Source organism: Panicum virgatum, chromosome 9N (assembly GCF_016808335.1).
Source record: "Panicum virgatum strain AP13 chromosome 9N, P.virgatum_v5, whole genome shotgun sequence".
In the NCBI taxonomy this organism is placed as follows: Eukaryota; Viridiplantae; Streptophyta; class Magnoliopsida; order Poales; family Poaceae; genus Panicum; species Panicum virgatum.
This window is the reverse complement of record NC_053153.1, coordinates 77,067,231-77,084,202: the sequence shown is the minus strand read 5'-3', so window position 1 is coordinate 77,084,202 and position 16,972 is coordinate 77,067,231. Positions and strand designations below refer to the sequence as shown.

Sequence of the window (16,972 nt, the reverse complement as noted above, 5' to 3'; positions counted from 1 at the left end):
AGATGACTGGGATGACCGGACCAAGTGGATTAGCAGTCGAGGTGGCATCAGAGTTCCTGCTAACAAAGCTTGGGAATCCTGGTGGAAGGAATACCAGGAACATTTACAATCTACAGGTCTGCTGGGACGTTTCTGTGAGATTACACTATCTCTCAGATTCTTCATATTCCAGTACGGTATCATGTATTACCTGAATATCTCTGCTGGCAACAAAAGCACCTCTGTAAGTTATTTAATTTATTTGAGTTTATCTAAGAGTTCATAGAACAGAAGGCTTGGTGGATAAACAAGTTGAATACTGTTCACACAATTATTTATTTGTTGTTTGAAAAGCACTACCTAATGCTATTATTGTGTTCATCCTACTGAAAAAATATTATTTGTGGCATCAGGTTTATGGTCTTTGCTGGCTAAGTATTGTTTCTGTGGTGATGGTCCTAAACGTAAATTTTCATTTGCCTGCTATTTTTAAACTTAGAGTATATGCTGATTGAATTATATGTGCATCTTGTTACTCTTTTTTCTGTAAAGTTCTTCAAAATGGATCTGCCCTTGTTAAGTTGCTGATCAGTATTTTTCTTTAGGTGGTATCCACGGGAAGAAAGAAACTTAGTGTGGATTTCTACTTTCTAGCTCATGTTCCGGATTCTTAGAATTGTTCTTGTTCATCGGATCTGTTGGAACGATGGCAATTATTGTGGTCGTTCTGCATCTTACAGTTGGACGTTAGTGACATATTCACAAGCTTCCTTGCATTTGCACCCGCAGGATGGGCCATTCTGCAGGTATGTCCATCAGCATTGTCCATCTAATTTCATTTCTCAAGCCTCTAAATGTCATCTGCTGGGCCTAGTGATGAAGCCATAAAATTGACAGATGAAATTACCTTTGAACTATTGGTGCCCACCTGGAATGTCTTTGCAAGTATTCAATGTCTACTGTAAAAATGTTAAGGTTGCTATAGAAAACATTTCATAGGCTGCATTTGTGATCTTTACAACAGGTATCACAAGCAAGCATACCGGTGTCCAACTGTCCAAGGCATTTGGGCTGTGGGGATCTGTCAAGTGTCTCCCGAGGTGGCACCGGGATGGGGATCGTCATCTTCATCCCGGTGGCAGTGCTGGCTGGCGTGGTTCCCATTTGTCTCTGGATTCAAGACGAGATTGCTATTCAATCAGGCCTTCAACCGAGGGCTTCAAATCTCTCAGTATCTTGGCCGGCGGCAAGAGCAAAAGTGATGTCAGTACAGGAGACATTCATAAAAACTGGTTAACTAGCTCCAGGATTTCCCCAAATACTACCAGTCACGCACGCAAGTGCGTGCTGACTGGTCGCAGAAGCACCCGCGCCGGCGCGCTTGTGGCCCGCTGATTTTTGTTTTTTTTTCACCGACCCATTAGTGGTTAAGACCCAGCTTTGCTAATTTTTTTTCTTTCTTTTTCTTTTTCTTCCTCTTGGAAATTGCGATGGAACATTTTTTCCCCATTTGTTCCAATGAAATAATTTGTGTAGTGGAATATTTTTTATCCAGTGGGCTTGGATCCAATTGAACAAATTTATTTTTTGTTTTGATGAAATTTTTTATATTCTAATGGAACAATTTGTTCCAGTGGAACAATAACAATTTGTTCTAGTGGAATAATTTGTTCCAATAGCTGAGGCCGGCAGGCCAAACATAAAGCCCGGCATCCGCTTCTGTGAGGGGACCGCGCGCGCTGCCCCGAGCAGGCCCCGGATTTCCTTACATTTTCATTTTTTTAAGCTCATTTTCATTTCTTTTTGAGAGGACCTTACATTTTCATGGTTGGGTGATAAAACCGAGCACACCGGAGTTGGCCCATGTGGGCTCGGCTGGCGCGCGAGAGAAACAGAGTCAGGCCCATGGAAAAGACCCTGGAGGGCCCATGCCAAGCCCATGCTGCTTTTAAAGGTTGCACTTGAACGGCATCATACAGATGCTGGAGGCGGCCTAATAGACAGTGATTTTTTGTCTCCACTAGCACCGCAACTCTCTCATCAGCTGGGTGTGTTTATACCAAAAGTTTACATTAAAAAAACATCACATCAAATATTTGGATACATACATAGAGTACTAACTAAAATCTATTTACAAAATTTTTTGTACGAATGGGTTGTAAATTGCGAGATAAATCTAATAATCCTATTTAATTCATGATTTGCAACACCGATGCTACAGTAACTATCTGCTAATTATAAACTAATTATGAATTAATTAGACTTATTAGATTCATCTTGCGATTTACGATCCATCCATGCAAAAATTTAATAAATAGATTTTATTTAACACTCCTAAATAGCAAGATTCCCTTTAAATTTTTTTTTGCCAAATGATCTAAACATACTAAAAAAATCTTCAGTCAGCTTCAGCTACCCCCGCAAGCCAGTCCTGGTCACAGCAATCACAGCAGCAGATTCACGAAAGCCTAGGATTGGAAGCATGGAACACGGTGGCCTCAGCTATTGGAACGCAGTATTAGTTAACAACAGATTCATGACCTCGGAACGCAGTCAACCCACTGAATCCAAGCCGTGGGCGCCCTGCGATCCGCGGTGATCCACGCCGAGGGGCGCGGGAGCTAGTGCTGCTAGTGCTCGTGCGGCGCCCACGGCTCCACGAGCGACAGCAGGTGGAAGACAACGGGGTTGGATTCGCTGCCGCTTTGGGATGGCAGGGGTTGCCGGCCGCCCAGGCCCAGCCTAAAGACGAGCGGGGACATGTCCCTCTCGCCCCACCCCAAGTTTCCCTTTCACCATTAGAGACGTTCAGAGGAAGACCGTCGAGTGTCGACGTCGTGCGCGTGCGAGATCGTCCGACGAGCCGCCGCAGGACTGGCTGGCCTGGCTCGCCGTCGCCGGCGGGGGCATTGATCGGGGGTACCAGGGTAAGCAGCTCCAGAAGAAGTGCACGTAGTACGTGCTGGAATCGAGCAGGCACCTTTTTCACTATTTACCACGGGGAAAAACTGCGTGCGATTTGTCACCAGCCAACACGAGATCGATCGACATGGCTCCACCCGTCCCAGGATGGCAGGATGCCCGCTGGCAGCTGCTTCTGGTACCGTACTGGTGACCCGGCGAGCGAATCGGATCCAGTGACGACACCCTGCTGCAACATCAAAAAAAAAAAAAGAGCTCGTCTTATAGTACAGTACAGTACAGATGCGTACCACTAATCCGCTGCCACACAATGATCAGTCGATCGCTACCCTTCTGCCAACTCCAGCTTCCTTAAGCTAACATAAACAAGAACCAATCAAGAAGAACATATAAACAAGAACCGAAAGAAAACAGGAATGTGCTGAAATGGCCCCCCTCTACGAGCAGTACACATGATATGATTTAACAATTAACATGCTACTTTATTTTCTTAAAGGGTTTTATACGAATTTCGGTGCAGATGAATCCAGCTCCCAATGTGAATTCGGATCTTTCGGCAGATTGAAAAATCAAAAAAATGAAAACCGTGGGCAGCTTCATGGCCCCATGGTCAAAGAGCACACGGTATACTATTACTGCCAAGTAGGCGACTGCATTTCTCTGTCCACGCACACGGCGCGGACCCGCACGATGACGAAAACTACTAGTACTAGGTGGTTGGTTTCTACGGATGATTGCAATTCGCAAGACAGAAGCCAGCATCCTTTTCAGAGACTGAGATGGCGATCCTCCCTGGTCTGAAACTCCAAGCTGTTCAATTTTGAATTCAAATGACTATTGTTCCTTCCGCTCTGAAGATGTCTGTCCTGTGCCTAGTAGAACAAGCACGGGTCCAGATGAACACGAGCCAAGCAGCTTCCGTGCCGGGTCGCCATGGGCCATCGCCATCTGCCCATCCAGACGACCAGACCTGCCGACTACGAAACGCGAATATAAAAATGGCAGGAGCGCACGAGGATGGAGACCAGACCTACTGCCGCAGTGTGCAGCCGAGACCAGACCAGGCCGCTGCTCCGTCACAACGACGCCAACCACCACACCTCACTAGCTCCCCACCTGCGCAGGGCCAAAGCCAAAAGATCCCCGAGCGCGCAGGGGACGAGCGCGGGCGCGCAGCATGGCCGTGCCATGCAGGGAGCTCACCGGCCTCCGGCGGGCGACGGCCGCGGCAGCTTGGCCGCCGGTGCCGGGGCGCCGGGGAGAGAACGAGCTCTGCCTCGCGCCGTTCCACCACCGCGCGCCACGGCAGCAGCAGCAGCAGCCGGGGAGGAGGAGGCAGCTGCGGCGGGGCGTCAAGGCGGTGGCGGCCATCAGCGAGGACCTGCCGAGGCTCGCGGCGCCCGGGAAGAAGGGCGCGGTGGAGGGCGGCGGGCGCCCCGAGAAGGTGCTGATGCGGGCGGCGCTGACGGTGCGCCGGAAGCAGAAGGAGGACCTCAAGGAGGCGCTGGCCGGCCACCTCGACGCGCTCTGGGACTTGGTCGGCCAGAGCGTCGCGCTCGAGCTCATCAGCACCAAGATCCACCCCAGTAAGCACTGCGCCCCATTCTCCCCCTTGCTTGCTCCTCGTCCAATTCGCCATTTTCTCCCCCATTGGGACCAGTATCCGTCCGAGTTGACTTTGCTCTCTCAAGCTTGAACCTTTCGGAGCAGTTAGATTTTTTTTTCGCTTTCTTACGATCGTTGCAAGAGCTATCGGGAGCTGGATATGCAAAGTTCTTGCCTTTTTGGGCAGCTCCGTCTGTTCTTGACCGTGATCGGTAGGTGGAACCAGCAATCAGAGGAAGATGCTAACTAGATGCACATGATCATCAGATCTTCAATAATGGAGACATGATAAGGCCGTGTGTGCGATTCTCTGCATTAGTATATTCGCTCTTCATTTTCCCAACAAATTATTTAATCGCAAAAAAGGGAGAAGGACAAAACAACTGGAGGAGTTCAACTTTTTAACCACTGGCATCTTTCACTAGATCACGACTACCTGCAAGAAGAGAACAAATTGAGCAGAGTTCTCCAGAGCACTGCAAAGCTCCCTTTCGCAGTAGTCCCGTCCTGATCACTGCAGAATAATTCAAGATCAAATCAGTCACTGCGCAATAATGAAAGAAACATGTTTTCCCCGCCTCTCCATTCGCGCCATGTGATCACCTAGGCAAAGCTGTTGCAGTCACTTTCCATGTCTCCGTATTTGACTTTTCCCTCTCAGTCTCGTTCTAACTTTTATCCGGCTCGTGCCACGTCAATCATTGCCAGGGACCAAGAAGCCGATGCAGAGCGGCCAGGCATCGATCAAGGACTGGTGCCAGAAGAGTGGCAGCAAGGGAGAGCACGTCGTGTACACTGCAGAGTTCATGGTGGATTCAGACTTTGGCGAGCCTGGAGCGATCACCGTGGCCAACCGGCACCACCGAGAGTTCTTCCTGGAGAGCATCGTCGTGGAGGGCGGGCTGCCGTGTGGGCCGGTGCACTTTGCCTGCAACTCCTGGGTGCAGTCCACTAGGGAACTGCCGACCAAGAGGGTGTTCTTCAGCAACAAGGTAATATAAGCATTTTCTGCTAGAGAAAAAAACGTACTCCTGGATTGCATTTCGATTTTTTAATAGTTCAAGAAAAACGTTGTGTGGGTCTATGGCTGGACCTGGACTTTCTAGTACTCGATTTTCATCATAATTATGTGCCTGCTACATCAATCCTTGCTAAATAAGCAGGCTGGTCATGCATCCTTTTCTTTGATGTTGATAGCCCAAAGGAGGTCATTAACTGAAAAACGAGGATCCCAGTCTAAAGGCATGATTAACTGATATGTCATTGTCTACGAGCTGTTTAAATGTCCAGTTTTTAAGTAGGCCTCAGTAGAACATATCCGTAGACCTTCCCAGGAAAAAAAAAGCCCTCTTGCTACTAAGACACCTATTAATTGAGCTTAGTGGGACACCAATCCTTAGTTCATGTGTATTTCAGTTAATTTCCAAAATTTATGTCAAATCTGATATTCCACCGATCTGTTACATTTACTGTTTACTATATAATAAATCGAGAACCATTGAAAATCCATAAATATAAGTAGATCCACCAAATAGCCAGATTTAGGTTGTAATCCCCATATGCGGCCTACTGGATTACCTTTTCTATTTGAGTTTGGTATTAATACCAAGCATTGATCTATCCATTAGGAAATTGAGCATCATGTTTCTGATTAGACCTGGGTAATCTCATGCAGCCATATTTGCCATCTGAAACACCACCTGGGCTTAGAGAACTAAGGGATAAGGAACTGAAGGATCTGAGAGGAGATGGCACAGGAGTGCGAAAGTTATGTGACAGAATATATGATTATGCGACATACAATGATTTGGGGAATCCAGATCGAGGGAAAGAGTTCATCAGGCCGATCCTTGGAGGCAAGAAAATCCCTTACCCACGGCGATGCCGTACTGGTCGTCCACCAACTGATACCAGTAAGTTCTGTTGCCTTTGCAATTGTTGGCAGATAGTGGAAATTAGAATTTGGCCAAAGGCAAAACAAAATTGTGCATGTTATTTTCCAACTACAGTCACAATGGCATATGTGCATGTCCAATTCTACTTTGATCAAATGGCATGTCACTTTCAGACTTGATAGCTTGACCAATCAGCCACCATCACCACGTGGTTTGATGCTGTCCAAATTTTTTAACAAAAAAAAACATATGATTCTTGAGCGTGCCATGTTGCTTCGCGAACAAAAGAAGACATTATGCAAAGAAGGTGTGCCATGTTGTTGTTTTAAATCTCTTCCAGTATCCTTCTAGTGTTTTTTGTGTTATTGAGTAGCTCTTTCACTTGGCGATTTCATCACGGCCAAGGTCTTTGGCTTGTGATTTGTGTCTCTTTTCTAAAACTCTATTTTCTATCTTAATGAAGGGCAGAGCTGACCATTCAAAAAAAAAGGGCAGAGCTCCTGCCATTTTGGTTAAAAAAAACATATGATCCTGAATTTTGTTTGACCCCTAACTTGAGCAACACTGAAAGTTAGATCTGGTCATAAAAATCTGTTCAACACGCTCCATGGAGAAAAGAAAAACTGAGTTGTCACGTTGCAGCAGAAGAACAATTCAACAGGCTGAGATAAGGATCATTGGAAAATTCCTTCTGGTCAAGAGTAAGGATCATTGGAAAATTCCTTATAGGTCATGAGTGTTGATTAGTAATAATCATTTCTGTTTGGTAGGTTGGATGTACATGACCAAATGGTAGTAGCAACCAGGAACACCTACAGATTCTTTGCATGTGCTATTGCTCTCAGATTCTTTGTATTTTCCATTGAGGCAAACTGACTCTTGAATGCTGTCCATGCTATTGATTACTAAGTCTACAATGAAGCGCAGAGAAAAGTATACCTTGCCGTTTCTCCTCATTGATTTTTCTTTTATCCATTGCATGACACTAAAGTTTCCAGCTTGTAATTTTGCCCGCAACCACAAGCTTTCTAATAAACATATTTAAATACACACACACGTGTGTGTGTTATTATACACTTTAGGTGTAGTAGTTTATTCTACACCAATAGCTAGACTGAGCAGAATTGCTGAACAGTTTTTCAATAGTTCAGTAACTGGCGAGCTATTACTGAACATGGTTCGGTAACTTGGTAAATTTAGTTCAGTATTTTGGCTAGTAATAGAAGGTGGGTGTAGAATAGCATTGCTCTATGTGTTGTGTGTGTGGGGTGAAACTAATTTGCATAATTTGGTTCAATTCCTAGGAATTAAGACTTTCCATAGGACTTATCACTGGAGGATTTTTTTTGGAATTTTAATCATCGTTCATGGTAAATTATGGCATCTAAATGGGCGATCAAGCAGTTTACTACAAGTTGGTTTCATTAATTTTTGAAGACTAAGCATGTATGCCTTTCACCTCATAGAGACAGTGTGGCTAATCTGTGAATTTCCCTGTGGTGTAGGCATGCTGGCTGAGAGCAGAGTAGAGAAACCGCATCGGATATACGTACCTCGGGATGAGGCATTTGAGGAGCTGAAGCAGGGAGCCTTCTCAGCTGGAAGGCTTCGGGCGGTACTTCACACCCTTATTCCATCGATGATTGCAACCATCTCAGCTGAGACCCACAACTTTCAAGGCTTCCACCACGTTGATAATCTCTACAAGGAGGGTCTTAGGCTGAAGTTGGGTCTCCAGGAGCACCTATTCCAGAAGATACCCCTTGTTCAGAAGATTCAGGAATCGAGTGAGGGGATGCTTCGCTATGATACGCCTAGCATCCTTTCCAGTAAGTAAATATTCATTAGATTTTTGCTTGAAGCTAGTGTGTCAACGCCAGATGTTCTTGGATTCAAGTGCCTTCATGCCTAGAGAACTGCTGCTCTAATGCTCATACTTTGATTCTACAGAGGACAAGTTTGCATGGCTCCGTGATGACGAGTTTGCTCGGCAGATTGTGGCAGGAATAAACCCAGTTAACATTGCAAGGCTCACGGTAATGAAGTGAAAACATGATTTTAGATGTTGATCAACACAGAAGTAATCCATAGCCTTCTTTTTAGAGTAGTACTTTACTAGTGGCTATATGAAAATAGGTTTTCCCACCAGTGAGCAAGTTGGATCCTGCAATTTATGGATCACCAGAATCATCGATTACAGAAGCAGACATCACTTGTCACCTCAATGGACTCACAGTACAACAGGTACTGTCAATACGATGAAGCCTAAAATTGTGTTCAGCACTTCAGTTATGTACCAATGTTTTTCCTTCTGCTGACTCTGATCACATGTCACGAGTGTAGGCAATGGACGAGGCAAAGTTGTTCATATTAGACTACTATGATATCTTCCTGCCGTTCTTGGACCGGATTAATGCGATAGAGGGAAGGAAGGCATATGCAACCCGGACAGTTTTGTTCCTTACCCAAGCTGGCACACTGAAACCAATTGCTATTGAACTTAGTCTTCCTCCAAGCCAGCCAGGCCAGCCTCGGCCTAGCAAGGTCCTGACCCCTCCCTATGACGCTACCACGAATTGGCTCTGGATGCTTGCCAAAGCTCATGTCAGCTCCAATGACGCCGGCGTTCATCAGCTTGTAAACCACTGGTATGGATTCCAGAATTAGCCGTTATTGTGGTGCACACACATTTGAGTACATTACAAATGACACTACAGGCGATTCCTAACAACATGAAACCTCTAATGCTTACCTGACAAATTCTTTCAGGCTGAGGACACATGCTATTATGGAGCCATTCATCTTGGCAGCGCACCGGCGAATGAGCGCAATGCACCCAATCTTCAAGCTGCTGCACCCCCACATGAGGTACACGCTGGAGATCAATGCGCTTGCCCGGCAGAGCCTGATCAGCGCGGATGGCGTGATCGAATCCTGCTTCACCCCTGGCCCTGTCTCCGGCGAGATCAGCGCTGCATACTACAGCAACCACTGGCGGTTCGACCTTGAGGGCCTCCCTTCTGACCTCGTCCGCAGGCATGCCATTGCCCTATCCATTACCACAAGCCATTGCTTGATTTTGCAAATCACAAAGCTCTGCAGTATCATGGTCACTGACATCCTCCCGCTTCGGGGTCATCCTTCTCAGGGGAGTGGCTGTGGAGGACGCTTCGCAGCCTCACGGCATCAGGCTCCTCATCGAGGACTACCCTTACGCCAACGACGGGCTTCTGCTGTGGTCGGCCATTCGCAGCTGGGTCGAGTCGTACGTGCAGCTCTACTACCCGGACGCCGGCACGGTGCAGTCCGACGAAGAGCTCCAAGGATGGTACCACGAGACGGTCCATGTCGGCCACGCCGACATCCAGCACGCGCCCTGGTGGCCGACGCTCTCCACGCCGGACGACCTCGCGTCCATCCTCACGACGCTCATCTGGCTGGCGTCGGCGCAGCACGCGGCGCTCAACTTCGGGCAGTACCCGCTGGGCGGGTACGTCCCCAACCGCCCTCCGCTGATGCGGCGGCTGCTGCCGGACCCGGAGCGCGACGCGGCCGAGTACGCGGCGTTCCTGGCGGACCCGCACCGGTTCTTCCTGAACGCGATGCCGGGGGTGCTGGAGGCCACCAAGTTCATGGCGGTGGTGGACACGCTGTCGACGCACTCGCCCGACGAGGAGTACCTCGGGGAGGGGCGCGACGAGCAGTGGACGGGCGACGCGGCCGCCGTGGCGGCGCACGCCATGTTCGCGGCCGACGTGCGCCGCGCCGAGGAGACCATCGAGCGGCGCAACGCGGACCAGAGCAGGAAGAACCGGTGCGGTGCCGGCGTGCTGCCGTACGAGCTGCTGGCGCCCAGCTCGCCGCCGGGGGTCACTTGCCGCGGCGTGCCCAACAGCATCTCCATATGATGCCGGTGTACAAGAAGACATAGACACCCCATGATTTTTTTTCCTTTTTTTCTTCCTATGGGTTGATGCACTATTATTATTTTGAGGAAATGCACTGCTTTTTAAGCAAATCTATGCTGCTATGCGAGTTTCACTCCTGAATTAAACTGAATCTTCTCTTCTGGAGAGTCGGTGATCAGGCTATACTCCACAAGCAAGTCTAGGAAAATCAAATATACTCTGTACATTAGTAAAGTTCGAAATAAAAGTTTGGAATTGAATGTATGACAATTAACATACTGAGTTAAAAATCCGAGAATATACAAGTTCAAAATGGGAAATTGAGTGGAAACTGGAAACCATTCTCTCTCTTTTATATTTGAAACGCGTAGATTTTCAAGTTCTGAAACTTCCCTGCTGAAAGTGCTCTGAAGATATATTCCAGTTGAGATTGCATTTGTGGTTGAAATCACCTTTTTGGATGAGGAGGCGGTTGAGGTGAGGGATGGGAGGGGAGTTGCCCACATCCTCCAGTTCCTGCAAAGTGAACTGACTGCTTCTCCTCTCCTGGCTAGCATTCTATTCTCTTCTCCATTAAGAGGTACTGCGACGTTCTTGTGTTTGGTCATCCAACTCTAAACGACAATACATCATTTTGATCGGATGATTAAATCGATCCAGGAGTAATTAGTTTAATCTTCAGAAACCTCAAAGCTTCAGTTTTGCATAGTCTAACTGTGTTCCTTGATTTCCTTTCTTATTGGGGGGAGGGGGGATTAAGACGAATGTAGATCTGCAATGGCGATGTGCCAGCGCTGGTTATGTAGAGCATTCTTTGAGACCACATGATGTATCAAATTTTGACCTGTTTGATTCTTGACAAGTTGTTTCACTCTGACTATTTGCAAAGTTCACCATTTCCAGGTTTCAAGGTTTTTAGTAGTGCACATCTCAGTATTTTCTTGTCAGAGCTAATAAATTGGGAATATATTTGGATGAGTAAAAGTTACATGTGAACAATCAGGTTAAACAGTTAAAAAGATGAGGTTAATGGATAATGATGCATTTTAGTCTGAGTATCATCAAGAAGCAACATGAGATACCACTAATGACTTACACATGCGCCAGATCCAGAGCAAGAAAAAGGAGATGGTGCTGTGCAAGTCTGCACTGATTAGCTAGTTCATGGAAGACCAACAGCACATGTGTGCAACAGGAAGATTATGGCAGTGTTTACAATATTACTGTGAATGCTGAAAAAAATACAAATAGATACACTCATACACCAGTTGCAGCTGAGTTTTTGTTCAGTAAGACCCGAACCCAAGAACATACACAACTTGACACACCAGGCGAGAACAGAAGGGCACCATATAACTCCATTTCATTTGTATAAATGACAATCAAGGACAAAAGTAGTTTGATGTGCATCGCATCTTTTCAAGTACATGTACTAACTCAAGCCAGGTAGTGGCAATATCCCCATAGCATTGCTTACCCTAATAAAAAGAAAAACTGAGTAAAAAGCAATTAGACCAATTCCAAGTATCTTGTTAGGCCGCATGTCACCCCGCAGCAACATAACAAGAGCCCAGATCAATCCAGCGACAAGAAAGCCCATTGTGTAAAAAAGAGAGCGGTCTTGCGGAAGAACATACGAACTGGGTGCTGTTGACCATGCTCCGAGAAGCATTGATAGTCCCAAACCAGCAAGTGTATTGAACATAGGTCCAGCATAACATCCAGACATAGCAATCTGCACTCCATCACCTCCATTCATCGCCAGAGCAACATTTGACATTAAGTCACCCATTGAATTTCCCCATGCTAGAACTGTTAACCCAAGAATTGAAGGATTGATCCCCAATATCACACCCAAAGCAACCAGAAGTGCAACGAGTTCATTAGCGACGATGTAGAACCAAATGATGCTCATCACAAACCCTCCAAATACCCAAGGGAACAAAAATCTCCGTGGAGGGCGTTCACTACTGGTGAACAGGAAAGCCAGAGCAGCTAGTCCAATCCCCAAAATGCTAGCTATCACATATGCTGCTATGCTAGCTTTGGTGGAAACCCCATCCTGACTGCTCCACAGAAACGCCAAAAGAACAGGTGCCAAGCAAGCACTTGCAACAGCATACTCTTTCGACCAGCGGTCTTCCTCAACAATTGGAATCGTCAACCTCCTTGGTATCGTTAAGGGCAGCTCCATAAACAAAAACAGCTTGGAGATATTAGGCGTGGAGGTATTCGCTTCTCCTTCACTCCAGCCCCACAATGGTCTTGAACTATCAGGGGAACCGACTCCAGTCACATGATTTGAGTAGATGGCCACATGAGAAGCCCACATCCACTGAGGCAAGGATGTGTTTATTTGGGAGGATTCGCCATCTGCATCCTCCACAAGAAGTGAACTGTAGATTGACTCATCCTCCTTTGTTCCTTGTTCAAAGATACTTCCCCTCACAGGCAGCAATGGTGTGACCACATCGAACTTCAGCCTCCGGGCATGTTTCCTCAATACCTCATTTGCAGCCACCACAAATGCATAGATTGCATAAATTGACACGAACATCATAGCTCCCCAAACAGTCACCTTCCCAACGATCAACACTACAGACAGCGCAACCAGAGTAACAAGAAAGAACCCAACATCCCTCACGAAGCACCTCCTATCAATCTGCACATTCTTCTCTGCGACACACAGCGACACTGCCCCAACCACGACACAAGTCACAAATACGGCTCCGCCCAACACGCTATTCAGCCCCACATCACCTGCACCGCTCCCCATAAACGCGGCAATGCTTGCAAACACGTCAGGAGCCCCATTACCAAAGGGGAGCAGCGTCACACCAGCCACTGTTGGCGGGAGCCGCAACAGGGCTGACATCTTCTCGAGGCTGCAGCAGAAGTAGTCGGCGGCAGTGTTACCCAGCATATAGAACAGCGCCGCCAGGCACACCCCGAGCACGGCGTAGCCCAGCACCCTGAACCTCTCGCATCTGCAGTAGAAGAAGCCTAGGTAGTCCACGAACCCGCCGGAGCTGCAATGGGGGTGGGCCCGGAGGAACTCGCACTGCGTCTCGAACCCCTCGTGCCGCGCGATGCCAGCGCACGCGACGGAAGGATCCTCCGGCTGCTCGCCGTTCAACGTAGCGACCTCCGACAGGTTCGCGCCGCTGGGTGCGGGGCCGGCAGGATCGGCACCGGAGAGGAATCTGCGGTGCACCGGGCGCAACCCGGAGCTGAGGAACCCTGGAGCGCGCGCCGAGCCCCCATCGGAGCGGCTGTACAGGAGAAGGAGGAATAGCACCAGGGAGACGGCGGCGAGGGGCCGGACCCGGCGCGGCTGCGACGCGATCATCGCTGGCGAGGTCAGGGGCACGGGTTTCCGCGGACGGGCATGCCGAATTTGCGGATTGATTTGGGGGAATTGACGGTTAAGGCGATGATTCTGGGGGCTGGGGCCGGGGCCGGGGCCGGGGTTAGGGTTTGCCGCGGAGGTTGGGCGCGCGGTCTGGGATTGGGAATCAGGAGATGACGTCGAGAGGAAGGAGACGACGGGACGCCGCGCGAAGGAAGGGTACTTGTTAGATAGGCCGGGCTTTGTTTGTTAGATTGGGCAGCTTGGGCCGATGTGCTTCGTGTTGGGCCCATCCGACGGCGTCTGCTCAGCGGCTCGAATCGCTCTCGCCTTCTGATTTCCGCATCGGCTCGGCTCCTTCCTTCCAGGCAGCGGCGCGTTGAGCCGTCGACTCATCGCTCCGCTCCCCATGTGGCCATGTCACGCCCGCTGCGCCGCGCTCCCGCCGGTGCCCCCACCCACCACGCCCGTGCTCCCGCCCGTGCGGCCGTGCCCCTGCCCCCGAGCACCAGAGCTTTCGCCCCCGCCCGCCGCCGCCAGAGCCTTCGCCCCCGCCTGCGGCCGGGCACGGCCGCCGCCGCCTCGTGGCTGACTCCGCCCGGTAGTGCCTCCTCCCTGCCCGGCCGCCCAGCCCTGCGTCGCCGGCGGCCGCCTACCCTGCATATCACTGACAGGCGAGAGAGCTCCGTGGAAGTTTGCAGGCAATGGAGGGAGAGGCTTCAGCGCGGCGAGGGAGGATGAGAGCACCTGCCGCGATGCTTTCGTCGAGTTCATGACCAAGTAATTTATCCTCGTACGCTATCTGAAATTTGTTTCTTTCGTCGACTGAAATTCCCATTAACACGTGCTGTTCTGGTTCTTCCATCCGTGACACAGGGTGGCTCGGTTCGAGGAGCTAGCTGAATCTGGAAATCGATTGCTCGTGAGATTCCATCAGGAACTTGGTTAGTGACTCTGATATTCTATCCCTCTCCTTTTGTTAGTACAACCGATAGCCCTTGAAGGTTCAGTTTATGGGATAATCTGTTGTTGTGCCCTTTATTCTGCAACATTAATACATTATGATGATATATCGTGTACTTTTTGCCGGTGTTTCCTCCGTAATTATGATTGATAGAAGCACTGAACTATCTTATTTCAGGTTATTTTCAGAGGCCGCAGATTCCTACCGAATCAGATGTCATGAATCATATACTTAAATCTAACTGCACTGGCAGAATGTGGTTCTATCTTGAAGCTGGTTGCAGGCTTCACTGCCACGATATCTCAAACATAAATCAGTGTGAGTTATATAGCTTAATTAGTGAAAACCTTCTCTTATTCTTGTATGCTAATAATTGATATGACTTGCTATCTAGGTTTGTGCTTTTTTTATTTCTGAGCTGGAGTAGTACTGACTATGTGAGGTCCTGATTGTACAGTTTCATCTCATATTGTGATTTTGAGCAAATTCTATGTATTCTTCTGTGGCCCTTGGTTTTCTTTGTTAACGTATGAGCTTTAGGCAACCTAATTGTTCTTTTCGTTGATAACTCCAAAGTCCATGCCCTTTAAACAGTTTGATATTGAAATTTTCTTTTCCTGTACCAGTACGTTCATGCGAAGATGGACTTAAAGATCATATAAACAAAGGTAGTTGATCTTTCAGTATCATATGTGAGTTGGTTTATCTTTGTCGTATTCAATATTCTCAAGCATTTTAATGGTGAAAACCTTGCTGGAATCCTTTGCAAAATTATCAAACTGCTTGAGTGGCCAGATGCACTTAGATTGATGCAGCACTTAGATTGTGATTCAAAGGGATTTATTCTCTTGTTTCACATATATAAGTTGAAATTAATGTATATAACAACAATATTTAATTCTGATTTTTATGCTACAAAAGATGCAATAATGATAGCTCATAGCACAGATAGACTTTCTGGAGTTCGAAGTTTTATATTTGTCAAGGTGGTTTACATGGATTTTTTGGTTCTACATTTGGCCACAATTTTCCCAGATCGAGAATAGGAAGAAGTGGAAGGGCGGGTCTGGTGCAGCGGTAGAGCCTACCGTCTATAACTGGAAGGTCCCGGGTTCGAGCCCCAGCCTCTGCTCATTTGTGTGGGTAAGGCTTGGGGCTTAAAAACAACCCTTCCCCAGACCCCGCACAGTGCGGGAAGCCTACGGCACTGGGTACGCCCTTTTTTTTTGAGAATAGGAAGAAGTGCCACCTATCTTTCCATTAGAGGGGAACATTTTGCTATGGTGTTCATCAACGCCTTTCAGTTGTCATCTTTGATTCATATTTTAAAGCTGAAGCTATGGTTTATAAATTATAATATCGCCTTCTTAGCATTTTTTGTGAAACTCCCAATTCTAATTTAGCTACTCTTCTTTTTATTTTCTGCTAGTTAAGGCTTTGCTTGAAGAGCTTGAATGTCTAGTTGAGGATGTCTATGGAATCACACTAACAGCCAGTTTAAGTGCTCTAAAAGTTTCAGACAATCATAGCATCGACAGCAAGCTGACTACTGAATCTTGCCTCATGGAGGTAGGAAGTTTTTTCTGTCCCAACATTCCTTTTCTAGTCCCTTCTTTCAGTTTTATGTTGATCAGAAAAAAAACTTGTGGTTTGCAATGATTAAGTGAAATGGAAACTGAGTACAAGGGTGTTTCTACACTACAGGAGGTGGATAAAAGTGTAGATGGATTGGACAGCGTTGTATCATATGTTACAGTGATGGTCATCATTCGCAACATGTTGAAGCTTGACTATATGATGCAGGTAAATTGTATCCATGTGTCAGAATGTTCATTTTGCTTTTATGCTTTGCATTTTGCGGCGTTCCCATCATTTTAGTTCGCCTTTTTGAGTAACGTAGATTTACCTTCCTCTACAGGAAAGGATTGTCGGTGCTTTATCCATTAAAACACCGACATTAGAACTCCAGAGCTATTGCCTCGTGTGGGATTTGTGCCCGTACATCGACGACAATGTGATGCATCTTGCATGGAAAATGTGCCCATGGAACTTAGGGGATGGAACAAGCAGCAAGTTACTTTTGCTAAGGAAGACTCATGCCGCTGTTTGAGCAACTGAGCGAGATGGATGCCGCCACAACCAGTTAATGCCCTAGCAGAAGATTGATTCTCAACAGGATGTATGTGGGATTGTAGATGGATAGAAATGTGTATGTTCTTGATTGTGCTACGGAGAAACCATAATTTGTCAAACTGATGTCTGTTGGCATCGTTGGAGTGTTCTGATTTCTGATTCCCCTTTGCGTTTTTGCAAAGAAAGACTGATTCCCCACCCCCACAAAAAAAAAAGT

At 47.4% G+C, this 16,972-nt stretch overlaps 3 protein-coding genes across 7 annotated transcripts; 2 read left to right on the top strand and 1 right to left on the bottom strand.

Moving 5' to 3' along the window:
* The first annotated feature begins 3,925 nt into the window (after window positions 1-3,925).
* LOC120689760 (probable lipoxygenase 6) lies at window positions 3,926-10,573 on the top strand. The gene is made up of 9 exons (XM_039972158.1): window positions 3,926-4,487; window positions 5,215-5,498; window positions 6,182-6,419; window positions 7,907-8,230; window positions 8,352-8,437; window positions 8,538-8,645; window positions 8,745-9,049; window positions 9,171-9,437; window positions 9,550-10,573. The coding sequence occupies exons 1-9, from the start codon at window positions 4,079-4,081 to the stop codon at window positions 10,307-10,309; spliced, it is 2,781 nt and encodes a 926-aa protein (XP_039828092.1). The 5' UTR covers window positions 3,926-4,078; the 3' UTR covers window positions 10,310-10,573.
* Window positions 10,574-11,496: 923 nt separating this feature from the next.
* Window positions 11,497-13,853, bottom strand: LOC120692495 (cation/calcium exchanger 4-like). Its single transcript, XM_039975813.1, has one exon. The coding sequence runs from the start codon at window positions 13,656-13,658 to the stop codon at window positions 11,742-11,744; it is 1,917 nt and encodes a 638-aa protein (XP_039831747.1). The 5' UTR covers window positions 13,659-13,853; the 3' UTR covers window positions 11,497-11,741.
* A 188-nt stretch (window positions 13,854-14,041) lies between these two features.
* On the top strand, window positions 14,042-16,940 carry LOC120692494. Of its 5 annotated transcripts, none has more exons than XM_039975808.1 (7): window positions 14,045-14,438; window positions 14,535-14,602; window positions 14,800-14,940; window positions 15,249-15,290; window positions 16,052-16,191; window positions 16,309-16,425; window positions 16,541-16,940. In XM_039975808.1, exons 1-7 carry the CDS (start codon window positions 14,431-14,433, stop codon window positions 16,730-16,732), a joined length of 708 nt encoding a protein of 235 aa, XP_039831742.1. In that variant the 5' UTR covers window positions 14,045-14,430; the 3' UTR covers window positions 16,733-16,940. The 5 variants fall into 5 exon arrangements, with proteins under 5 accessions (XP_039831744.1, XP_039831742.1, XP_039831745.1 ...); XM_039975811.1 differs by having other exon boundaries at window positions 14,047-14,438; window positions 14,535-14,662; XM_039975809.1 differs by having other exon boundaries at window positions 14,051-14,438; window positions 16,327-16,425.
* Window positions 16,941-16,972: the final 32 nt, after the last annotated feature.